Raw genomic sequence first — 25,790 nt, forward strand, 5'->3', positions numbered from 1 at the left:
AAGTGGGAGTTCCGTGGACTCTACAAGGTCCACGAATGCAGGCACACCCTGAGGGGTGATGGCCCAGCTACAAGGCCTGATGCCCTTAGCCACTGGACCAAGGCGGAAGGCACTACCTTTCTGCGAGGATTGCCAGCGGGGCAGCGGGGTCAGAACCCCTCTGACCCTCCCGACCCCCAACACCCACTTACTGGGACGAGTAGGAGAGTTTGAGGAGCCAGGCCTCAGGGCTGGCGCACTGGAGCACAGACAGCTCCCACAAGTTGTCCCAGATCAGGGCTTGTGACCGAGCCAGCCACGCCCCAGTGAAAAACAACAACAGCTGACCTGGCAGCTCTCTGTGTAGACAGCAAAGCTGCCAAGTCCCTTCCAGGCTAGCCGTGGCCAGGGCCGGATTCCAGCTCAGCTAAGAAACGACTCCCAGGGTAGAGCAGAGGGTCAGAGACAGAGGAAAACACTCTGCAAGGCTCACGGTGCTTCAGCCTTGCTGACCCCCAAATAATGAATTTTCCAATGAATGGTAGGAAGCCATAGAGAAAATCCTTTCCAGAAAGACAGGACTTGAGCCGAAGTGGACTCTGCTGTGTGTGTTGGGCTGAGGGGGGTGGGGAGGGCAAGAGAGCAAGGGCCCCCGTCAACTCGCCATAGAATATGGCAGAAGTGATGCTGTGTGACAGCTTCTAAGGGTGGGTTACAGAAAGGGCAGGGCTGTTCCCCATGGTCTCGGGCTCCTCTGCCCCCGCAACCTCTCTTCCTCCTGGGGTGATCACCCTTCAACGCAGCCACCATGCTGTGAGGAAGCCCAAACTCGCCCACAGGGAGAATCCCCCTGCCACTTCCTTAGAGGAACCAAGGCCCCAAGCCACTGGGCAGCATCGGGTGCCAGACGTACGCGTGACTGAGCCTCCAGACAACCCCAGCTGACACTGAGTGGGGCAGAGACGAGCTGTCCCTGCCAAGCCCTGCCCAAAGACAGGTGTGTGAGCAGAATAAATGTGTGTGCTGTCTTAAGCCACTGCGTTTTGGGGCGGTTTGTGATGCATTAGCTAGCCGGAAGAGTGGGCATCCAAAATGGTAAGCACGGTATAAACTCAAACACAGGACCTGCCCGTGGGATTAAATGAGCCATTTATCATGTAGTGAAAAAAGACACAGGAAATGAAGGCAAAAAGGTAGATGTGGTTCCAGACCATCGCCCCTCCCCTCCTCTGTTAGTGTACCATCAGCTCTTTTCCTGCTAAGGTCCAGTGTGTCTGGCCAGGCCTAGATTTGGCCTTGGCAAACAAAGTTAGTGCAAACCAGTGAGTCCCAGAGACAGAAGGCAGTTGCTGTAGAATCCCAGCCGGTCATGGTTTGGGAAATAAGCAGGCAGGGGATGGTCGCTGGTATCCTCAGAGCTAGCCCTTTAGGAGAGCAGCGTGGAGCAGTGCTTTCTCCCCAGGCCGCAGGGACCTGGGCAGGTGGGGATGTGGCCGCTTCGTCCCTCTCTCTGGCCTGGCCACAGCTGTCTGCAGTGTCCTGCAGGGAATGCCTCAGGGCTCTTGGGTGCACAGCAGCTGCCACCAGGCACCGGCCCATCTGCCAGGGCTGCAGTGGCTGAGCAGGGCTGACATCAACCTGCTCTCCGAAGGAGCCTAGGGCCGGGCCTGGGTCTGTTCGCAGAGCAGGCCATGGGTCCTTTCCGCAGCTGGGCGGGGGCTGACTCTGAGCCACCAGGGCTGGGCACCAGGACGCCGAGGCTCACGGGAAACAGCCCAAGCAGAGCTGTGTCCACAAATAACCAGGTCAGGGTCCAGCATGGTCAGTGTCCTCGGAGAACGTGCTGTGAGAGGTCAGGATGGGTGGAGATCAGGAAGCTTTAGGACAGGGCAGTTTAACACATGGATAAAGTGTGGTCGAGATTGGGGATGGGAGGGATGGTAGGAATAGAGAAGGGGGATGTCCCAGGTCGGGGGAGCATGGAAGTGAGGGGACAGTCATCTGCACAGAGAGAGGCAGGAAACTGGTAGAGCAAATTCCTATGAAAACAATGCCAGGCATCGGGGCAGCCGACAGGTTGAAACAGCAGCTGGGATGGCTGGGGAGTCCTCGAAGGCAGACCTTCCCAATGCTGAGGGCTGTGAGACGTGCACGGCTGACCCACCTGTCCTTCCCCGGGTCCAACGCCTGCCCACAGGGAGGAGCCTCAGAGCCCAAGTCCTCAAAGCCTTTAGAAGACACCGCACCGAGCCCAGCACAGGGGGATACGGGGTGGGCCCAAATGGCACATGGTCCAGGAGTTGTCACCCAGCTCCCACCTGCTGCCCCGCCCACCTTTTATGGATTCTGACTTCACAGGACACTGTCCCCAGGGACCCCCGTGGTTCTCCCCTTCCAAGCTCACCTCAGTCACCTTTTCCCAGGCACAGCCTGGATCATCTCAGGATGATCCTTGAGTCCAGCTGCTGCAGGTGTTCCTGGACGCCAAAAGGAATGGTGGGTGTCCACATCCTGTGATGGGGGCATGGCACACAGAGGTTAGAGGAGAGGGGGTGGCCCCAACGCAAGCTGCCCCCAAATCCCTCCTTCCACCTAGCTTAGTGTGGGGTCACGGGGACCCCAGAGGCCTAGGAGCCCCAAGACCCCTTTTTAAAAACTGATTCTGCCGCTGACTTGCTGTGTGATCTCAGAAAGGTTAGTTAACCTATCTGTGCCTTATTCTCCTCATCTGCAAAATGGGTCTTACAAGAGCCACCCTATCCCTCCTAGAAGATATGAGTGATTATGTAGACGAAAGTGCTTTGAAAGACAATAAAGTACAGTACTGGACAGTAGACATCATAGTGATGTAGTAATAAATAAGTTTCAACCATATGAAATTGCCAGGTATGTAGGTCAAAAATGGCTGAATATAAGCGATTTCATATTGTTCAGCCTAGTATATAGAACATTTTTGTGTACTAGACACTCTTCTGAGTATATTGACAAATTTAAACCCCACAATTTAAATATAAATATTTAAATAGGGGTAAATACTATTGTCACTCCCATTTTACAGACGAAGAAACTGAGGCCAGGGATTTCCCTGGCAGTCCAGTGGTTAGGACTTGGCGCTCTCACTGTTGAGGGCCCAGGTTCAATCCCTGGTCCGGGAACTAAGATCCCGCCAGCCATGCAGCGTTGCCAAAAGAGAAAAAAAAAAAGAAGAAGAAAAGAAACTGAGTCCAGAGGGTTGATGTGTCTGCTTGCCCAAGGTTGAACGCTGGTGAGGGACAGAGTGGGATTTGAGCTCAGAGCTCACAAGGTGAACCACACACTGACTCTCCCTCCACCACTGCTGAGACTTACGCCAGCTTCTCCACGTGAGGGCACTTTCTCAGGCTGGCGGTGAGCTGCTGGGCCCCGGCAGCTGTGAACTTGTTGTACTGGACGCTGGGAAGAGAAACCCATTGTGGATCCTAGCCCTGGGGACCAACAAGCCCCAGACCAGGGTCATCACCACGCTCTCCACAACCAGACCTCAGCCCAGCCCTTCCCATGATGCCAGCAGGAGACCCTGGCCCACCCAAGTCCTGGCCCCACCCCCACTGCCCAGGCTCCCACACTCACTCCAGCACCCGGAGGGACACCATGTCTGGAAGCACGTGTGCCAGGCTCTCGGCTCCCACGTCGCAGATGCAGTTATTGTACAAGCTGCCGGAGACAGAGGTCAGGGCAGGGGCTGGGGGTGCTGGGGGGTCAGGGCCCAGGGAGAGCCACACCCAGCCGGGATTACTAACCCATTTAACAGAGGGGGAAACTGAGGCCCAGGGAGTTGAGGCTGCTTCTCTGTGGTCACTCAGTGAGTTTAGGGAAGCAGCAGGACTAAGTGGAGGTAGCTTCCCATCTGAGACAGCCCAAGTTCAAATCCCAGCTCTGTGGCTTGCTGCCTGTCTGATCTTTGGCGAGTTATCCAGCTCCCCTGTGACTCAGTTTGCTCCTCCATGAAATGGGCATGATAGAGTAATTGTGGGGAGGAGTAAAAGAGTTAATGTTGGTAAAACACCCAGAACAGGGCCCGACATGTGGAATGAACTACATGTTAACTATGGTTATTATACCTCCCAGGGGGGTTTGTGAGGGTTATACAAGTTACTGTGGGGGGTGGGGCAGCATCGGCAATAGCAGGAGAGAGAGAAACCCAGAGTCACTGGGCAGGCTCGGGTTTCTATAGTATATTCAGTCACCATCAGCAGTGTCAGAAATAGCACGACAGGTGTTGCTGGTGCCAACTTAAGCTGTACCTTCATTAACGAGCATCCTTTTAACAAGCCAGGTCCAGCCACGGTTCTAATTTCAAGGCCGTGACTTTGCCTTGACTCAGCCTCAGAGCAACACTGCAGGGCTGCATGTAAAAGCAGCAAGTCTACACTGCAGCAAAATGGATTCAAGCTAAACTCCAGGAACCCCCGATGTCATGGGTCGGCCGGTACCAGGGCAGGAACCAGGTAGGGGTTTTACAATCCCTTCCTGGGATGGATCTTAGAACCAGGAGGCCCTTCCTCACCCACAGGAAGAGGATTCTTCCCATATTTCATTGATGCCAAGATGTACGTGTTCACATTTGAAAATCATTGCGATCAGGGTGTGTCTGATAATCAATGGCTGTCATTTAATTAGCAGCGTTTTGTCCTCTTAATGGTGTCTTACAAATGGATGGCATCTTACAGTCCATAAAATATGAGGTTTCTTTTTTTTTTCTGGCCATGCTGTGCAGCTTGCAGGATCTCAGTTCCCTGACCAGGGACTGAACCCAGGCCACAGCAGTGAAAGCCCGGAATCCTAACCACTAGGCCACCAGAGAACTCCCAATATGAGGTTTCTTAAAGTGTCAATCAGATCACATATCACCCCCACGTGCCCCACCTGCTTCTCCATTCACAATGGAAAAAACCCCCAACCACTCTCCTGGCCTGCAAGGGTCTCCCTGCATGATCTGGCCTTCCCTGACCTCTCCCACCTTATCTCCCACCCTCTGTCCTTCATTCCCTATAGTCAGACACAGAGGCCCCCCCTTCTGGCCCTCAAAGACCCAACCTCTTTCTCACCTCAGGGCCTTTGCCTCTACTGTTCCCTCTCCCTGGAATGCTTTTCCCTGAGAGCATCCCACAGAAGGGGAGGGTCACCTCCTCAGGGGTCTCCTGACCTCCCTGGTGAATTCAGTACTCCCTATTGTACCCTCTGGGGCCTTTGTAAGTTTCCTCATTCCCAGCATGAATCAGCGTTTTAAACATTTTATTTATGCACGTGCTTACTTATTTATTATGCAAGGAACTTGAAAGCAAGACCCACCCTGGTTTTGTTCATAGCTGTATCTCTAGTTTCTAGCACAGGTTCCGGCCCATGGTTGATATTAGAGAATATTAGATACCCTCACAACTCTAGGCGTGCCAATCACATAGACTACAAACTGCATAGCACACAACCTATGCAGCTGCACTCAGGGACCCTGGCTGGAAGGATAATGGGCTGGAAGAACCCATTAGTCCCGGGAAACCACCAGGCACCAGGCTGGAAGTAAGCAAAAGCAAGAATGTGCTATTCCAAGGTCCGCCAGAAGGTGACAGTGTAGCCACGGACTGATGTGTGCGTGACAAGAGCCAGCCAAGGCTACCTGTGCATAGTCAGCATTCTAGAAACCACCCCGGACTCCAGAAAAGGCCCAGTCCTGCCATGCCCTGGGGAAAGAGGACCAAGATTTATTAAGCACCAGATCCAGGCATTGCACCAAACGCTTTCCATAGGCTATCGGGATGGTACCCATTTTCCAGATGAGGAAACAGAGGCTCGGGATGAGTATGTGACTTGCCCAGAGTTTTCCAGATGCCCTTCCCCAGGGGCTGCTAATCTTGTTCAGGGCGGTGGCATCACCCAACTCCAGGGGAGTGTGTTCGTGTTGGATTTTAGGTCGGCGCCCCCCACTCCCTACCCCCACCAAGTTGTACAACACTAATGTGGTAGAACAGCCTGTAGTGATTGCTTTCAGGGTCCCAGTGTTGGACCTTACAACTGGCACCAAGGGGGTTCTCTGCCCACCCTCCAGCCCACCAGCTCAGCACCTGACCAATAGAGGGCCCCACTCACCTCAGCCTGAGGAGGGACGCAGCCAGCAAGGGCAGGGCCTCGGCCAGCTTGCAGGCACCCAAGTCAGTGATGTTGTTCTGGGACAAACTGCAGGAGTACAACAAGGGGAGGGCTCAGGGTCAAACCTGACTGCCCCTCCCCATCAGTGTCCATCACCCCAGGCTCCTGCAGGGCTGGGAACCCCTGCTTCCTCACAGGGCATCCCAGGGAAGCAAGCGCAAGACATTCTACCTGGATGAGAGTCGTGGGTGCTGAACTGTGTGAGGGCGCTATGGGTAGACTTGGGCTAAATCAGTAAAACGAAGCAGTCACGTCCTGAGGCTGAGTGGGATGATGGGGCTGAGGATGCAGATGAGACAGAGATCGCGCTCCCCCCACACTTGTTTAATGATTTTATAGCATCCATTCTTTTCCCTTTGGACCACTTTTCAGCACTGTCATTACATAAGGGTTTACATTATTTGTTTAATGACGTGGACTCCACGAGCTGAGGGGTCGAGTCTGTTTTGTTCATTACTCTATCCCTGTGCCTACAGCCATGCCAAGCACATAGTAGGTGCTCAGAAAATGTTTAAGTGGGGTAAAAAAGGAAGGAAGGAAAGGTAGGAGAGAGAGGAAAATGGAGGGAGGGAGGAAGGATGTAAGGAAGGACGAAGGGAGGGAAATCTAGCTTACTCACAGTTTTCTTAAACACTATAAATTACTTAATAAGTCTCAGTGTCCTACCATCAAGGAAATCCCTAAGTGAATTCTGGTGAGTTCTGCCCTGATGGTGGTTGTGGAGTAGAGTGGGGGTAGATTTTGATGATCCCGCTAGGTTCAGTAAAAAATCATGTTGACCCTCCTGCATCATATCCATCTGCTATTTCCCAAACCCAGAACAGTTTTTTTTTAATAGAAATTCACTATTTTGATAATAATGTTTTACTGATAAATCCTAATCTATCTCTCCTGTCTCACCTCCCCAGTCTTTCTCTCACTAAACATTGCTCACATTTATTACTGTACACTTCATGATTAGGGATGCTTGTTTGCTTGTTTACTGCGTCTCCTCCCTAGAAGATCCCTGAGGTCAGGGGCTTTGCTTTGTTTAAAGCTGGGTCTCCAGGGCCTTGAATGGTGTCTGCACATAGTAAGTGCTTCTTACGTATTTGTTGATTAAACGAATAAATGATTGGTTGAATGGCTGATTAAAGAAATGACTGACTGACTGACTGAATGAATGAATGAATGGGTGGATGATTAAATGAATGCACGATTGAATGGATGAGTGAATGAAAGAATAAAAAAGCTGGACTCTGGCGACAAATGCAGAAGGAAGGGCCGGCCCAGCACACTCACTTGAGCGTCTCCAGGGCCTTCAGCTGAGGGAAGGTGGCCGAGAGCTGGGCGACACCCTCGTCCCCGATCTTGTTCTCACTCAGCGAGTCCAGGCTGCAGATGGAATCAGATGGGGGGCCATCAGCCAGCACCCTGGAGGCCACCCGACCCTCCCCCACCCTCTGACCCAGCAGTGGCCTCCTCCCATGCTCCCACCCCTGGACACACCATGGCCAGATGCAGCTGCAGCTCCGAGCATTTGAGAGCAAATCTTCATCACCTGGGACTGCCAGGCCAACAAGTGGACAAGGTGCTAACTACCCATGGACCTGAATCACTGTTTTCCTTCCTGGCAGCCCCATGAGCTGGGGCAACTCCCTTAACCTCTAGAGACCTCAGTTGTGCAATGGGATCATGTTCCCCGACCCTGCCTCCCCATGGGATTGCTGGGAGCAGCACATGAGGGGAAAAGAGTTTCGAAGGTAACGAAAGGATTCAACCTATTTTTATTGTTGGGGATTTCCTTCTGCCATCACTTCCCTGCAGTGGGGGCATCTGGTCACTCACACCAGCCACACCGAGGAAGCAGCAGGACACACAGAGAGAGAGAAAGGGACAAACAAGGCCAGGGTTTGGGGTTGTCAAAGCCCAAGGTCTCCAGGAGGGATTCCGGGGTCTATACTCACTCCAGATGCTGAAGGGAAGAAAAGGCCTCAAGGATCTTCACCAGTTTGGGAAAAGCCTGAGGGCCCAAGACGGGGCCCAGCCTAGGAGGCAAAGAGCAGAGTTAAGACCCTGAAGCAGTCATGGCCCCTCTACTGGACCCCACAGAAGGCAGGCCCATCTGAGGCCTTACCTCCCTCCAGCTCCACCTGGTGGGACCCCAATCCCTTCTGCTTCAGGCACATTTCACAAAGCCCACTCAAGAGGCCAGCTGGGCTCCCAGCTGGGGGCTCCCCATCTTTCATCTCTGAGTGGGGAGCCAGTTCTTACTCCTGCTGACATCCACATGCGCCCTTCTCCCACCCTGGCCTGGGGAAATGGTTCCCAAATGCCGGCCTGAGGACCACCACCAGTGATGAGAAAGATGGTTTACTTATTTGCCATTGCTTTTTTTTTTTTTTTTGCGGTACGTGGGCCTCTCACTGTTGTGGCCTCTCCCATTGCGGAGCACAGGCTCCGGACGCGCAGGCGCAGCTGCCATGGCTCACGGGCCCAGCCGCTCCGCGGCATGTGGGATCTTCCCGGACCAGGGCACGAACCCGTGTCCCTTGCATCGGCAGGCGGACTCTCAACCACTGCGCCACCAGGGAAGCCCGCCATTGCTTTTTAACAACAAATAGAACCACTTCTTGAGCACTTTTTATGTGCCAGGGACACACTGGGCCCATCACTCAGATCAAACCTCATTTAATCCTCACAATGACTCTGAGCTAAGAGCACTTCTTATTCCCATTTTACAGATGGGGAAACTGAGGCACAGAGAGGTTAACTAACTCATACAAGGTCACACAGCCTGGATGGACATTTAGACCAGATTTCGAGAGAATGAGAAAAATAAAGACAACAGAGGGCTATTTTGTTTTTTTTGTTTTTCTTTTCTTTGTCTTTTTTTTTTTTTTTTTTTTTTTAAATTTTTGGCCATGGCACGCAGCATGTGAGATCTTAGTTCCCCGACCAGGGATCGAACCCACGGCCCCTGCCTTGGAAGTGCGGAGTCTTAACCACTGGACCGCCAGGGAAGTCCCTGTTTTTAAAATATGGTTAAGTGTACTTAGTGTAAAGAACAGTCTTTTATTCCGAAATTATATCCTTTGAACTTTTTTGACATTAAAATGTTCATTTTTAATAAAATTATGGTGTCAGAAGCAGTTATTTCACTTGTTTGAATGAACATACTTGATACAAATTAAAAGATGGTAACTGTACATAGTCACTGAAATTCACTCTGAAATATTCTCAGGCTTTGAAACCCCAAAGTCTGGGAACTACTAGCCTCAATGAAAGGTCACAAGATGGGAATCTGTAATCTGATTTGAATCTGGGCTCTACCACTTAGCTTCTGTGGGGCTTTTTGGGCAAATCCCTTAACCTCTGAGTCTCAATCTTCTCAAATTTAGCCCCAATCTTAGGAGGTTTTTGGAAAGATTAAGGAATTCATTTATCAAATATTGATTGCTTGCCTACTATGTGCCAGGCCCATCAAGCCTGTCACGCAGACAGCCATGAACAAAACAGACAAAAATCATTGCCCTTGTGGAGCTGACATTCCAGGGGGCAAGACAGATAATCAAAGAAATCGGCAAACTGCCTGGTGTGGGAGATAATTGGTACAAAGAAAATCATAGTGTGAGCGGGGCAGAACTGTACTTTTAAATACAGGAGTCAGAAAAGGCCTCTCTCACTTAAAACTAGACGAAAGTGAGGGCGTGGGCCATGCTGATACCTGGGGAAGAGTGTCCTGGGTGGAAGGCACAGCCAGTGCAAAGGCCCAGGGGTCAGACCATGCCTAGTGAGGTTGAAAACCGTTAAGAGGACCCACGTGGCTGGAAAGAGTGCAGGAGGCGAGGGTGAAGAGATAAATGGGGGCTGAACCAGGGGAGAATCGTCCACCAGCAGAGCCCCTGCAGGGTTCTGAGCGGCTGAGGGGCCTAATCTACATGCGCATGAGATCTACAGGGTGCCCGGCATGGTGGCTGCCAGTCTCACGTCCAAAATAGTCCTTTCCTTCCTTCCTTCTTTCCTCAGAACTTTCTCAGGGCTTCTGGCCTGCAGGTGGCTACTCTCTGGGTTCTGGGCTGTTCTACCCCACGGCTGCTGTTCCCCAGAGCACAGTTCCGACCTTGAACTAGGGGCTTTTTAAGCTAAAAATAATTCAAAGCCAGAAGGGGCCCTTGGTGATTGTTTTCATACAGTTCCTCTTTTCAGCAATATTTTTCACCTCTGCAAAAATTTGGCCTCTTGTCTCTGTTCAAAAGAAGAAACGCTTGGCTTTTTCTGGGGCAAGGGGGGAGCTGTGATCAGGAAGAGCAGACAGCTTGTGGGTGACCAGCTGGGGACCTTGGACAAGTTACTTAACCTCACTAGGCCTCAGTTTCCTCATCTGTAAAATGGGGAAGATAATGACTATCTCCCAGAGTCGCTCTTGAAATTAATAAGATTATGGCACCGAGTACACTGTAGTTGTTTAATAATTCCTTCTTAATCGTTGGATGATTTTAGATCCCTAACAAGGACCTACCATGAATTTAACTTTTTCGTTTATTGGAGCAACAGCCAGGCTGACCTGACATTTGTGACTTTGGACCAACAATTTACACTCTCAAGGCCTCAGTGTCTGCTTCTGTACAATGGGGAGATAATATCTCCACCCAGCATGGTTCATTCCTATTTCTTTGTCAAGCTTCAATGCTTCAGTCTCCTCCTCCAGGAAGTCACCTTGACCTCCCCCTAAGTCTTCACACTCACAGCCCTTGAGTTTCTGGCCACTAATCACAGCAGGTGGTAATTGTCTATTTACACTGGATGGCAAGCTCATTGAGAACAGTGGCCTCAGTCATATGAGTAGGTCTGTTGAATGAGTGGATGCGAATGAGTATGCTCACCAGCAAATGGGCAAGTTAGCTTCACCCCCAAGAACCTCCAGGACTAGCCCAGACTGGCCATGCCCCAGCTGCTGGAAGCTGATTTCCAGAGTGGTGGGGCGAGAGGGTAAGAATGATTCTGAGGACCCATCTCCGTTCTGGTGGCACAAGCCCAGCTAATGCCAGAGGAGAAACCTCGTGGGGACCCGAGACAATTTACCCCTTTGCTTACGCAAACTCCAGCTTCCTTAAGTCTCGGACGGCAGGGAGTTCCCCAGGCGTGTCTTCAGAGGAACTTCTTGTCCTGGAGAGAACGGGCAATGTTAGGGAAGAGCTGGCTCCTCACCTGTCATGGAGCCCCCTCCTAGGGGGGATGCCTGCCCCAGTGCCCAAAATTCTCCAGAAGGACTGCCTTCCTTGGGCTACTGCTGTCCCCTTGTTAAAAAGAAAAACCGGGCTTCCCTGGTGGCGCAGTGGTTGAGAATCTGCCTGCTGATGCAGGGGACACAGGTTCGTGCCCTGGTCCGGGAAGATCCCACATGCCGCGGAGCGGCTGGGCCCGTGAGCCATGGCCGCTGAGCCTGCGCGTCCGGAGCCTGTGCTCCGCAACGGGAGAGGCCACAACAGTGAGAGGCCCGCGTACCACACACACACACACACACAAAAAAGAAAAACCTCAGGACAGGATATTATTAAGGCATTACTGTGTGTTTCACGGAAAAGAGCCTCAGAGGAGGCATTACCCACACCCATCCCAGACAGCGCATAATAGGTGCTCAAACAATGTATGATGAAGGAATGAGGGAAAGACAATTGCTCTGTGGTCACGTTTCCTCTGCCCTCTGAACCTTAGACTTCTGCCATCTAGAAAATGGGAATGATACTGGTCCTGGCTGCCTTGAAAGGTGGCCATAGGTGTCATTTGTGTTACTAGATGCAGAAGGCAGCTTATGAACTCTTAGCAGGAGAGAATATCTCCTTGGCTTTAGCTGAGAAAGAATTGGGCACATGATGGCAAGTTCTGAAGTGGACAGAGTGATAAATCTTGGGGGCTCTGCCTGGGTGGTGACTGCAGTGAGAGATTTTGGATGGTCATTGGCTGGCAGGGAGCAGCGGAGTTCCCCCCAAAAGAGGAAGAAGTGCTAATAGCAAACTTAATATTAGGTCCTGCATGGTCTGGACCAACTCCCATGCGCTTTCCCTCTCACCTCTGGATCTGCACGAGGTTGCCCAGGTCTTCCACATCCTTCATGGATTCAGCCTTGAAAGGCTCGATGGTGAACTTCTCCTTCACTGCTCGGAGTAGCTTGGCCTCCCCATGCTGCTGCAGGGACTCCCACAGCTCCACTGTGTCACTCAAGGCAGCCCTGTGGAGGAAGGGCCTCAGACCCAGTCATGGTGACTGGGCTAGACCATAATGCGGGGGGTGTGGGGGGGTAGCGGCTCCATGAAGGGACCTCCTACCTATTCAGATACTTTCCTTCCTCAGCGTAACCCCTACTTCCTCTAGAAAGTTTTCCATGACCGCTCAAGCCCTTATCAATTCCTCCTTTTTCTCAACTCTCCCAGTGGTTTTATTTCCCTTTATGCTTTGGCTACCAGGAAGATCAGTGCTAAATTCTCAGTTGGACCACTACAATGGTGTAGACCTTACAGCTTGGGTAAAGTATGCTTAGGGGGAAGGTGGCAGAGATTCTCTGGAAATTAGGCTTAAATGATCAAACAGATCACTGAAGGACTTAGATTCCTTAATTTAAATTAAGGAACTTTGACTTCATCCTGAGGGAGGTGGGGTGCCTCTGAAAGATTGTAAGGAAGGATGGAATATGATCAGATGCAGTTTCTAGGGAGATGTGCACTGATGGTTGAATATAAAGTGGAGTGGAAGAGGAGAATGGAGGCAGGGAGGTCAGGGGAGGCTATGGCTTTAATCTAACCACGACAAAACGGTGGCTTGATCAGGGGATGGAGAAAAGAAAACGAATTCAAACCCAGGTCAGTCTTAGATTCTAGATGTGGCCCAGTGCCTGGCATAAGGCCAGCCTTCAAATACTGGTTGAAAGAATGATGCTGGCTGAGTGACCTTGGGCAAGCTACTGTACCCCTCTGAGCCTTGGCTTCCTCATCTTAAAAAAGGATAGAATCACTTCTGCCCCCATCTGGCTGCCGTTCATACTAAATGAGACCCCACAGAGTCAGCACTGGGCACAGCACCGAGACCGCTGTAGGTGCCCAAGGCAAAGAATCCCACTCTCCTGCCCCCGGCCCCCACCTGAAATGGGTGACACAGCTAAGTCCCACGAGGCTCCCCAGTCCAGAGGGGTCAACACCAGTGCTGCGGAGGTCCAGGGAGAAGTCTCGGCCCGTCGCCTCCAAGGCACTGCCCAGCACGTGGGTGTCGGGAGGTGTGAGCCGGGTGCCCAGGAATGAGAGGTGGGCCGGGAGCCCCTGCAGCACATGCTGCCAAAGCCCAGCATCCAGCGCCTCGTGGGCGCAGTGCAGCAGCTCCAGCAGCCGCCCCGCCTTCAGCATCCCAGGCTGCAGCCGCTTCAGGTACCTGGTGAGCACCTTCTGCTTCCTGTCTGCTGAGGTGGAGGCCGCCAGCCCTGCCAGGGCTCCCAGGCAGCGGACACGAGGTTGGAAGACCAGCCCGACCAGAAAGCGCGGCACGCCCTCCAGCCAGTTGTCATAGGGCCTCTTCTTCCTCGGGGTTAATGCCAAATACTGCGGCAGCTCCTTGTCCTTGATTTCGCTGCTCAGAGCCAGCCACACGGCCCCCAGGAAGCATTGCAGGAGGAAGCTGGAGAAGGCCAGCTCGGTCTGCGGGGCCCCTGGGGTGGGCTGCACCAAGCCTTGGGTCACAGCCCAGGCCCTCACCTCGGCCGATGGGAACTGGCCCTCCCGCAGGCTGCTCTGGTGACTGCGGCCCAGCTCCCAGGCCAGCCTGGCCAGTCCCACCAGGGCCCCTGGGGGGCTGTCACGGGCTCCTGGGCCTAGTAATCCAACATAGAGGCCCGTGAGCGTGGAAGGCAGCTGGGCCTCATCACCTAGCTCCAGGAGGGCCTCTGAGAGCTGGCACACGGCCCGGCACACAGTGGGGCTATGGCTGTGACTCAGGAGAAATGGCTGGGACTGGAGGAGCGCCAGGGCTCTCTTTTGGTGCTCGGTGGCCCCCGAACACTCAAAGTAGCGCATCACATAGGTCTCGGCCTGCTGGGCGGAGAAGCCGGCCACTTCGAACAGGGCGTCGGCCTTGCTCAGGCTCTGGGCTAGGCGGCCCCGGGGCCGGGCTGTAAGCAGCAGGGTGCAGCCGCACAGCAGCTTGCGCTGGAAGAGGCCCGCCAGCAGCCTCCGGAGGGAGCAGGCTTTTGCTGACATGGGTCCGCCCGCGCTGTGCAGGAAGCCGTCTTGGGCTTCAAGCTCCTCGAAGGCATCCAGGATGAGCAGAATGCGGTCGGGTCTCCTCAAGATGTAACTGAAGACCTCGTCGTCCACTGACAGTGGCTGTGAACCCAGGGAGAAGAGCAGATCCTGCAGGCGGTAGGTGTCCCCCGGACGGTCCAAACAGTGGCAGGGGATGCAGAAGATAAAGTCGTACTGTGGCAGCTGGCCGCAGGCCCAGGCCCAGCTCACGGCCTGGACCCAGTGACTCTTCCCCTGTCCTGCTTTGCCCAGCACGGCGATCACCTGCGTCTCACATGGCCGCCGGTGGTTGCTAGAGGCCAGCAGCACCTCGCCCAGACTTCCTCGGGCCGGCTGCTGCTCTGCCCAGTCCAGGGTGGTCAGCTCTCTGTCCTGGCTTTTGCCGCCGCTCCTCTCCAGCCTTACCCTCACCAGGTCCACCTCCACCAGGATGCCTTCCGGGCCTGCGGGCTTAGCCTGGTACTTGTTCCGTAGCGAGCAGTAGAATTGTTCCACACTCTCTGCACAGTTCAAAGGGTGTGGGGTGGGGGAGAGGAGGATGCTAGTGGCAGGACTGGCCACTGTGAGGGCAGCAGAGTGGCCAGCCCGGCCACCATCACTAGCATGTTCATCCATTCATCAAAGTCTTCCCCGACTGCCTTCTTGATTAGCTGCCTCCCTCAATTACCCAGACACTCATTCATTCATTCCTACACCCATTCATTCACTCATCTTCTCATTTGATTATCTGTCCACTCTTTCATTTACTCACTAACCTTCTTCTTTTGTTCACTCACCATAGGGAGGTCATGGGGGGGTTGGTGGTGGTAAGAGTTAAGAGAGTGGAATCCAGGTTTCTGGTTCAAGTTCCAGCTCCACCACTTATTACTGTTATCTTGAGCATGTGATATACCCCACTAGGCCTCAGTTTCCTCATCTGTAAAATGGGTATCATACTGGGGTTGTTTATGACTTTGTTTGTTTGTTTGTTTTAGCCGCACCGGGAGGCATGCGGGATCTTAGTTCCCTGACCAGCGATTAAACCCGCGCCCCCTGCAATGGAAGCGTAGAGTCTTAACCACCGGACCACCAGGGAAGTCCCTGTTTACAACTTTAATGATTGACTACATCTCATGTGCCTGGAAGTGTACCTGGAACAGAGTCAGACTCAGTCGTCTGGCCGTTCTCTCAGCTGCCCTTTCATTCCCACCTTCCATCTCTCCCACACCCGTCATCCACTCCTGCCTTCATCCACTCTCTCAATCACCCACCCTTCCCTGTTTCATTCTCTCAGCCTCACAAACAATATGTCAACACCTAGCATGGGCTTACGAGGGGCAGGTCCTCAGTAAATGTTGCTCTAAGTGTAGGTATAACTGGCAGAATGAATGCTGAGACGGCGGGATCAAATGAGCACGTGAATGAATGAATGAATGAATGAGCCAACAAGTGAGGGACTGAATAAGTGTTGGGCGAATGAGTGACAGGAAGCCTCCATCACCCAGGCAAAGGGACCTTGCCACCACTCACCAGGCCACTTGGGAAGCTTGCTGGAGGCCTCGTGAGCTGCTGGGCATTGGGTGGGGGACATCTCATCCTCTGGAGAGGAAGAAGCCAGTGTCAGAGTTAGGATGAGGGGCGCCCCAGGCACCTCCCTCCCTCTGGGGCATCAGTCCTCTGAGTATCGCAAGGTCAGAGCTGACGTGGGCTGAGTCTCTGCAAGATGGAGGTTACCAGGTGGTGACCCGAGGCTGTATCCTGCTCAAAGATGTCTTTTTTTGGCCAGCTGTACTTTTAAAATTTTCACCAGTGTTTTAAAAATCACAATATCTATGTTAAAATCAAGATCTCCAGATTCTGCTGACAATTCAGAAGATCTGGCTGCATTGAGCCTGTTTTCTTGCCATGTAACAAGATGGTGAAGGCTGGTGGCCCTGTTTAGGTTTGGCATGGATTCTCCAATTGTTCCCCTCACCAACCCTCCCATGTATCCCTGCTCCCTGGAGACCCTCCCCGCCCTGTTTTACACAAACACAACTTGCCGTGTCTGCAGGCAGCTCTGTACGTGGACCTCATTGCCTGAGGCAATCCCTTCCCCCAGGGCCTCAGTTCTGCTTCCAGTAACTCTCACAGGCCCTGCTGATTCTTACCTGTTAGGTTTGCACGGGAGGTCAGGGCTGGTTCAGGCATGCTGGGGAGGTCAGCTGCCGATGGGGCAAAGGGGCTGGTGGAGCCGGGCCGGTCTGGGGACTTCGGGAGGCTGTGGACAGCTGTGCTGCTGGAGGCGGGTGTTTGGCTGGCCTGAGGCATCTCACCTACATGGGGAGGGAAAGGAGTATAGAAACAACAAGGAGCCCACTTGGGTCACCCCCTTCTCATATCAGGCTGTAGGGCTGGGAGTCTGGGGAAAGGTGAGGGGAACTTCCAGAGGAAGACATTTCAGGCCGAAGTTGAGGAAAGAGCTCTGGAGTTACAACTAGGCTCCCAGAGCCTTGGTTTTCCCATCTGTGAAATGGACACAATCAGCTCATAGGGAGCTTAGGGCAAGTGCTACTACGGCACTTTTCCCACTGTGTGGTCAGTACTCATTCTCCTGGATGCCCAGAACACTCTCTTGCTCCTGGGGCACCAATGCATTATACAAAAACTGGCACGCAACCTTCAAAGGATGCTCTTGAATTGAGTGGAAGTATCCCCTTAGCCTCATTCTCTCTCCCATCCCTGAGAGCCCAACATGCCTTCCCTTGGGCAATTCATAACCTTTCAATGTGGCAGGTCAGCAGGGACCATTTTACTGACCTGGAAACAAGGCAATTCAGAGAAAGCTGTGCAAGGATGCATACCAAACTGTTCACAACGGTATACTAAAAGAGTGAGGGAGAGACTCAGTAACTCTTGTAAGTATCTCTTATTGCTTGTCTAGTTAATGAGCATGCATTGATGTTGTGCTTATTTTTTTAGATTTTTTTTTTTGATGTGGACCATTTTTAAATTCTTTATTGAATTTGTTACAATATTGCTTCTGTTTTTATGTTTTGGTCTTTTGGCCACGAGGCATGTGGGATATTAGCTCTGCGACCAGGGATCGAACCCACACCCCCTGCACTGGAAGGCAAAGTCTTAACCACTGGACTGCCAGGAAAGTCCCGATGCTGTGATTTTAAAATATAATAAAGTTTAATTTTTTTTTGAAAAAAAAAGGAGAAACTAAGGCTTACTCGGGGGAAGTGACCCAAAAAATGCCACTTAGCCACTTGGTGTGTTACTCACCCAGACCACGTTGGGGAGCTCTGCTCCTCTGCTTTGATTTTTGGGAAATGGGGACAGAGATGGGTGTTCTGGGGAAGGAGGATCATGCGAAGGTGCTAGGCTAAAACTGCCAAATATCTGGGGCAGGGGTGGGGTGGAGGGGGGATGGGATCTGGGAGTAGTCAGGTCACAGGCAGAGGGGGTGGGGAGCCCGGCCTCGCATACTCACCTTGGTAGATGAATATACTGGAGACCCCTGTCCCAGCCCCTGAGATTTGCCAGAGCCCCTGGGGCAGAGTGGAGAGAGTGGGGATGATCTGGATGGGTCCAGCAGGGAGACTCAGGCAGCTCAACAAGGAACTGGAAGGGGGCACTGCAAGAGACAAAGGCGGTGAGGTGGGATTCTCCATTAACATCTTTTTTTTTTAAACATCTTTATTGGAGTATAATTGCTTTACAATGGTGTGTTAGTTTCTGCTTTACAACAAAGTGAATCAGTTATACATATACATATGTTCCCATATCTCTTCCCTCTTGCATCTCCCTCCCTCCCACCCTCCCTATCCCACCCCTCTAGGTGGTCATAAACCACCTAGCTGATTAACAGCTGACTCCCTTCTAAAGGGGTCTTCCAGAGAGCCGCAGCCCTGTCTGCTTGCCTGTGGTGGTGTTGCTGGCACAGAGAGGTACTCAGTTCCCAGCTAATGAAAGCATAGGGCTGGCGGGTGAATTCCCTAATTGGCAGGGATTCCCTGCTGTGTCTCCTAGGAATGTGTTTCCTTCCGGGGCATGTTTTCTGGCACAGACTGGGTTGATGGGGACACTGAGGATGGCATTGGCTGGGACAGAAGTGGGGGACACTAGTAGGGGGAGGAATTCCTGTCCCTGGTGGCTCCTGCCTCCGGGGAGTGGGGAAGCCCACCCTCTCCAAGCCCCCTAACATACCGGTGTCCTTCAGCCGGGTCTGGCTGGATGCTGGCTCCTTGTTGAACAGAGCAGGTGGTGACGGGCAGGGCTGAGCTGAAGAGTCGCTCACTAGCCCCACCAGGAAAGCACCAGTCACCACGGGCATGGCTAGGGGCTCAGCTGTGAGGAAGGGCCAAGGTTAGAGGCTGGGTGAGATCTGGGTGGGTGCCCGCAGGGGCCTTCCCAGGGTAGGGAGCGCTCTGGGAGCAGATCTCTGCTGGCACTGGAAGGAAACTCCTGTCCTCTTCTCCACCCTGGGTGAAGCTGGTTTTATCAGCAACTGCTCTGTGCCAGGCAGCCCTCTATCCCCAGCCTCCTCTTTGTGACTGGGCCCTGAGAGCTTCCTGCCATGGAGAGCTACGGGTGGGATAGACCTATGAATAGGCTGTTAGCCCAGGCCCCTACCAGCTTCTACAGCCAGTCACTGAGCCCCCGGCCCCCTAAGAGGCCCCAAGCACTGCCCGTCAGACTGGGGCAGGAGTTTATCTCCTCCATTTAATTGGGAGCCCTAGGAGGGTGAAGACTTGCCTCCCCCATCAGACTGGGAGATCCCTGAAGACAGAGACTATTTCTCCATCATCCTGGGGTCTTCGTGGGCAGGGTCCCTGTCTTCTCCATCAGATTAGAACTTTCTGAGGGCAGGGACCAGGCTTCCTCCATCAGACTATGAGACTTTCATTCCTCAGTCTGTTCCCCGCAGAGGCGCTGGTTGCCCAACCTTTGCAATAACAACTGAGTGGGAGGGGAGCAGAGAGGAAGGGAGGGGAGGAACATCTGGTGGGGGAATGATGAGTATGGGGGAAGAGGCTCACTGAGGCATGGGGGCTCTACGGAGGGCGGGAGGGCACTGGGTAACCAGCTGATCCGAGGTGACTCTACACTCTGAAAGGAGACATGTGGCCTGGAGGGGCATTGGAACTAGGTGGTGGTGGTAGGGTGGGGTCTCAGCTCTGACTCAGAGTTAAGAGGAGGGAGGTGTTAGGGGAAAGGCTTTGTAGGAGGAGCTGAATCTCCCAGCAGTCCCTGAACTTCAGAGCACGGGCTATGGAATCATGATCTTGGTTTGAATCTCAACTCCACCTCTCACTTGCTGTGTGATCTCAGACAGGTGGCTTCACCTCTCTGAGCCCCGGCTTTCAAATGCCAGTTTACATGCGGGCCTGAGGAGGCCCTGGCTTTCCTGCCCATCGATCTCCCAGTACCCACCCGCTCTGCTCACCTAGCTTCCTGTGCTTCAGATCCACAGGCAGCTCCTCTGGGAAGGCTGCAGAGAGAACACTATGGTCATCAGCACCAGGGAAGGGGTATTCCAAGCCAGGAGGGGCTTGTGGACCCCAGCAGGCCCTATCTCATTGCCTTAAATGGCTGGGAAGTGGCCTTGGGGGTCCCTTTCCCTCCCCAGCCCCCGACAATTTCTGCCCCCACTCATTTGCTTGAGCCCAAACCCCATCTTGAAGCACCCAGGACAGTGAGGCACTGGGAGAGGCAGAGCCACAGAGGGGACACAAGATGAGTTTGAGTTTAAAAAAATAATACTAAAAATTAAAAAAACCCTGCTTTTGGTCCCTTCCTAGCTGTGTGTCTCTGCAACACAGCCTCCCTGAGCCTTTGATCTCTCATCTGTGAAATGGGGGCAGTGATTCCCACTTCGCAGGAATGCATTGGAAATCAGTTGAGTGAGTATCAAGCATGTAACACATTGAGAAAACCCCTATGTGTCCCTTAGCAAGAGGCTGATGAACCAAATTATGGTTGATTATGTGAAATACCGCACAGCCCTAAAAATAGCAAGGATGCTGAAGGACATATGGGGCAGTACTGGTGTCTGCAATTTACCTTGAAATGTTCTAAAAATTAAATGGTTGGATGGGTGGATGAACAGAGGGATGGCTAGAGATGTGTTAAGACCACTATAGCCAAACACTGATGGTAGAATGTAAGTGATGGGTATATGGTTGTTTGTAGTACAACTTTTCATCTTTGTTGTATGTTGAAATTTTTCATAATAAAATATTAGGGAAAATGTTTATGAAACAAAAAGAAAGAAAGAAAGAAGGAAGGGAAGGAGGGAGGAAGGAAAGGAGGATGAAGAATAAAAGAGAAAGAGAGGAAGAGAAAGGAAGAAAGAAAGAAAGAAAGAAAGAAAGAAAGAAAGGAAGGAAGGAAGGAAGAAAATAGAAAGAAAGGGAAATTTCTGGAGGCAGGACCATGTGTTTTCCATTAGTGCTAAGAAAATAACCTCCCAGACATGTTAAATGAAGACAGAGTGTAGGTAAAATGTGGTCATTTGTGTGAAAAAAAAAGTTTTTTTTAAGAGCTGGCTTTTAGACAAATAGAATATTCCTAACAAGACCAAAAGAGCACTGGCAACGTAGGTTGTCTTCAGGGAGGGAAAATGAGGGACTGGGGGAAAAGGATGGGAGGGAGATTTTTTTTCACTGAATATTTTTTACACATTTTGAATTTTTATGCCATGCACCTGTTTACCTGTTCAAATTAAATAACTAGGTACAGGCCTTACACATGGTCTGGCACATAGTAAGCTTTTGATTAACTGTTAGGCCCATTTTATGGAAATGTTCATACAGTGGATATTTATTGAGGTGCTCCTGCACGCCAGCCATGTGCCAGGTGCTGAGGATGTAGTAATAAGAAAGACAAGGTCCCTGTCCTCACAGTGGGGGAACTAAGCAAAAGGCAATAAATAAAATAAGTCCAAATTGTGACAAGTGCTACAGTGAAGGAGAGACACAAACAAGGTGAAAATAAGCGAGGTAATTTATATGGAAAAAGTTGGTCTAGGAAAGCCTTCAGGAGGAGGTGACATGCTGGCCAAGACCTAACAGATTCCCAAGCCCACCATGGGAAGGGGGAGGACATTCCAGATAGAGAGAACAGCAAGTGCAAAGGCCCTGAGGCTGAAAAGGATACATGGGTTACAGGAATGGAAAGAAGCCAGTATGGCTGGAGCATGGTGGCTCATAGTGAGTTAGGAGAGGTGGGAAGGGCCAGATCAAACAGCCCTTGTGGTATGTATTTTGTAGCCATTGGAGGGTTAGCAGGGCAGCAAAATGATCTGATTTGCATTTAAAAGTCCACATTGGCTGCCGGGTAAGGACAGATTAAGGAGGCAGGGAGACTGACCAGGAGGCTCAGAGACATGCAGGTACTTGCCCAAGTTCATATAGACTATAAACAGCAGATCCAGGATTCAAACCCAGATCTTGCTGGGAAAAAACTGTGCTTGAAGAAACCTCCCTTAAATACAGGGGTGACAACTAAGGATGAAAGAGAAGCCAGAGTCCAGAGGTCCTTTTGGAAATGGCAATCAAAACAGCCAGAGGTAGAGACCCATCAGGAGAGGGGTCATTTGATCCTGGGCCATCTGCTTCCTCCCTGGGTCACCAGGGAGCAGTGGTGAGGGAAGAGGTAGGTGGGACACCCAAGCCTGGCAGAGCAGACAGAACTTAACGAGGGAAGCAACTGGGAGCCATAACAGGTTTTAGAGCCAAGGCATGGCCGGGAGTCAAGCAAGCCTAGGTCGGATCAGGGACGGGCTCACTCACGTCTTTTCTGACTTTTCTGTCCCGCTTCCTCCAGCACCTCCACACTCTCGCTGATCATTTCTTCCAGTCCTATGTGCTCGACTTCGGGGAAGAACCAAAGACACCAACATACACAGTCAGTGGACGTCCAAGGTGAGCTCCCATTGTCCCTATGTTGGGGATGATCTGACCATCCATCAAAGGGTGGTCGTTGGGTATTACAGCACTCTCCAAGGAACAAGGAAGGAAATGCAGGCTGAGCCAAGACCCCCCCAACTTACCGAAAATGTCTTTGCTCAGGCCCTCCAGCTGGGAGTCCTGGAAGACATACTGGTCCAGTTCCGCTGCCCAGACAAGAAAAAGTGCAGTCAATCAACTAGTTCTCACCGAATGCTTATCATATGCCCGGCCTTGGGCTGGGCATCGGGGAACCGAGACCCTCCAGGCCTAGCACACACTGGGGCTCAATAAATGTTTGCTGAATGAATGATCAAATTAATGAAGGAACACTGAAACTTCATGGGCTCTTAATCTAATTGAAGGGATGATACATATGCATACAAATTTATCTATTGCTATAAAGTAGTGCAACACAGCGTAGTAGAGTTGTCTTGGGTTTGAGTTTAAATTCCAGTTCTACTCCCCAATTGCCCTACTAGCTGTACAATCTTGGGTCAGTTACTTAACCTCTCTGGGCCCCCATTTCCTCATCTGTGTAATGAGAATAAATAACACCTACGACCCAGGGATGGATGGTGAGGGTTAGAGGCTCTGCATTTAAAGCAATCAACACAGTAGCCAGTACACAGTAGACAATCAATGGTGGTTAATTATACAAAGTGGAACATGGCTTGGAGCCAACGGGAAGACAGTTATCATGGCAAGAGGAGAGAGTGTATAGTGGGATGGGGCAAACAGGGAGGGCTTCCCAGAGGAAGGGGTCCTGAAGCCAGACCTTGAAAGATGGGGGGTAGAGTCTGAGAGGTGAAAAGTGTAGGGCTTTCTGGGTAGTGGGGACAGAGTGAGGAGAGGTGTTTGGGAAACTCTTAGAAATAGGTGTCTTCAGTAAAAGTTTCATGTTGGGGAAAGTTAGGACTGGATGTTATAGGCCATGGGGAGCCATAAAAGGCTTCTGAGTGAGGAATGGAGTGAGGGCATAAATGGAGATAATGATGATGATGATGATTAAATATAATGACGATGGTGTTGATGGTAGTGGTGGGGTGGTACCTAACACTTATTGAATGCTTACTCTTTGCAAATTCCTGCTCTAAACACTTTACGCACAGAAACTTATTCAATCCTCACAGTGATCCCATGAGGCAGGTGTGATTATTATTCCCATTTTATGGGAATGGAAGCCAATGTAATACTTCGCGGTGCCTCAGAAGACTGCATGCCCAGGACCAGAGACTTTAGGAACAGACTTGGGTAAAGCTGCCTCCTCCACTAGCTCTCACTTCCTGTGTAGATGCCCCTGAGGGGAAAAAGCCCCCAAATCCTAAGTGATTTGGGGAAAAGCCCAACTCATTCATTACTGCCTCCAGTGGTGAGGAAATGTGAATACTCTCAGCCCTAAACATTTCTGCTTCTCCCAAGTAAATTCCCAGGAAGGAAAGGAAGCAGGCAGGTTCTCAGTTCTGTAATCTTTGAGACACATACAGTTACCGTTCCTCTCCATTTTCTGCCCTTGTATGATGCTGGATTAACTAACTATGTGTTGGGGAAAGTCTAGCCATGTTCATGCCAGACCTCCTAAGTGATGTGACTCTTGGGATGCCAGGAAAAGGGCCACTAAGAACATCTGTGCAGGTTGTTCACTGTACAGGGTGCCCAGCCAAAAGGGCAAATAGGGGCAGGAATCCAGCCTGCACTTTGATAGCCAAGCTGTTACATCTTAATGGGGGCTGCATCCTCTAGAAGAAGGGGCATCTTTTTCTAATTCAACAAAGCCTCTGTATGAGACAGTGGTGAACCTGGTAAGGAGGGATCCTTCACCCCCCATAAAAAACAACAGAAACACCTCTCCCCAGAGAGTCCCAAAGAGTTCTGCCCTTGTCTGACAACTGTAGGTCTTTTTAAAGCTGAAAAACAGCCTCTCAGCTTCAGCCTTACCAAACCTCCCCACCCTAGATACTTTCCTTCTTGTGGTGAAAAATAAGAACTTTGAATTTCAGACCTGCCCATTACTATCTCTAATGCAGCCTTTGGGTAGATTCTTTATCTCTCTAAACCTCAATTTCCTCATCTGTAAAATGAAGATACTAATAGTATCTACTTCCTTTGTTTTTGTAAGGATTCAATGTGATAACACATGCACAGTGATTTGCAGGCTACAAGTGCCCCCCAAAGGTGGTTATTACAAATACTAGAGTAGTTTAGCTTAGGGGATGAGGAGAAAGGGAGGGAGGGGCTTATGATATGGGCTTTGTGGGAAGGAAAGAAGAGCAACAAATAGAAAAAAGTATAGAAATGAAGGCAGAAGATGGAAAAGTGAGATCTGTTTGCCTGGTGTTCATTAGTGAAGGGGTCTATTTCCCTACCTTTCTCCATCTCCCTTCTTTCCCCGATTCTCTGTCCTTTTAGCCCTCGCTCCCCATCCCCCCTTGGCCTGATTTCTGAGGGAGGGCCTGGAGGCTCCTGGTGAATGGGTGAGATTAAAAAAACAGATAAAAGAATCTTTTCCCTCAATTGTCTTTTTTCTGGGTTCATAATGCTTCCTCACCGATATTGGCATAAGCCTCCCTGGTCTCTTCATCACCTTCCATATCACACAACAGCCTGCTGAACTGTTCGCAGTTGATGGTGTCCGTATCAGGTTCTGGGAGGAAAAGCCGCTTGGATGAAGCAGGAAAGATCTGGGAAGAGGGCTGGTGGGGAAGGAGGGAGAGGCAGGGCGGGCTGGGAGATGTTCCCATTAGGAGCCCGCGTGGAAGGGAGTTGGAGCTGTCCGTGGTGCTGACCGGAATTCCACAGCCAGGACTTCCCCTGGTTGCCATCGCTACTGCAGGCAGAGGGGTGGGGAGGGACTTGGAAGGGGCCAGAGGGAGGAGAGCCCACCTGAGCAGAGCTCTATCTCTTCTTCTCCAGCCAGGTCCATCCGGTCATAGAGGTGGTAGAGCTGTAAAGGGTCAGCATTGCTGTTGAGAAGATCCAGGTACCCGCCCTCTAGAGGCCCCAACTCCATGGTTGTGTGCTGTCCACTGCCTGGAAGGGAGATGCACTCAGTTAGCTCATGGGGTGTTGGAAAGATGCAGGGAATTAACACCTACCACAGTCTCCAGCTGGGTCACTTGGTGAAGGCCACGGTTGGCAGGAGCCAAAGAAAGTGAGCAAAGGTTCTCATTCGGCACCTCTTATGTGCTCAGGGCAGTGGGGAGAAGAAGCCCTATGTCCTTCCTCCACAGAACCTACAGTCACACTGGGAAGATGCCCATGATACAGAAAAGGGAACTGGAGAAGTGTAGATTCAAGACCTCTCATACCTGGGAGCCAGGAGACCTAAGTTCTGCTGCTGGCACTACCATGAATGATAACAGCTAGCACCTACTATGTGCCAGACACATGGTCTAGCACATTTAATCCTCACATCAACAACCATATGAGGTAGGTACTATTACTA

At 51.5% G+C, this 25,790-nt stretch overlaps 2 protein-coding genes across 7 annotated transcripts in view; one reads left to right on the forward strand and one right to left on the reverse strand.

Moving 5' to 3' along the window:
• On the reverse strand, positions 1–25,464 carry CIITA (class II major histocompatibility complex transactivator). Of its 3 annotated transcripts, XM_028486166.2 has the most exons (19): positions 25,229–25,464; positions 24,894–24,989; positions 22,450–22,512; positions 22,190–22,270; positions 19,843–19,887; positions 18,591–18,743; positions 17,887–18,030; positions 16,559–16,723; positions 15,939–16,007; positions 13,279–14,929; positions 12,215–12,373; positions 11,239–11,310; positions 8,109–8,189; positions 7,444–7,536; positions 6,103–6,189; positions 3,589–3,672; positions 3,328–3,411; positions 2,384–2,490; positions 1–1,822 (listed from the first exon to the last, which is right to left on the reverse strand). In XM_028486166.2, the coding sequence occupies exons 1-18, from the start codon at positions 25,353–25,355 to the stop codon at positions 2,415–2,417; spliced, it is 3,330 nt and encodes a 1,109-aa protein (XP_028341967.1). In that variant the 5' UTR covers positions 25,356–25,464; the 3' UTR covers positions 1–1,822; positions 2,384–2,414. The 3 variants fall into 3 exon arrangements, with proteins under 3 accessions (XP_028341967.1, XP_028341966.1, XP_054939238.1); XM_028486165.2 differs by having other exon boundaries at positions 1–2,490; XM_055083263.1 differs by lacking the exon at positions 18,591–18,743 and having other exon boundaries at positions 1–2,490.
• The window catches only part of DEXI (Dexi homolog), a 44,462-nt gene that overhangs the window by 14,991 nt on the left and 3,681 nt on the right, over positions 1–25,790 (forward strand). For 3 of the 4 annotated variants that reach the window (XR_008616766.1, XM_028486167.2, XM_055083264.1), the window contains one exon: positions 22,224–22,321. Coding sequence is in view for 2 of the 4 variants with exons in the window: in XM_028486167.2 (XP_028341968.1) it covers positions 22,224–22,321 (98 nt within the window). In the remaining 2 variants the exon portion in view is untranslated. Of the gene's footprint in view, positions 1–22,223; positions 22,322–22,468; positions 22,484–25,790 lie in introns of those variants that run through there. The other variant, XR_008616765.1, reaches the window with a different exon arrangement.

This window comes from Physeter macrocephalus, unplaced genomic scaffold (assembly GCF_002837175.3).
Source record: "Physeter macrocephalus isolate SW-GA unplaced genomic scaffold, ASM283717v5 random_621, whole genome shotgun sequence".
Taxonomy (NCBI): domain Eukaryota; kingdom Metazoa; phylum Chordata; class Mammalia; order Artiodactyla; family Physeteridae; genus Physeter; species Physeter macrocephalus.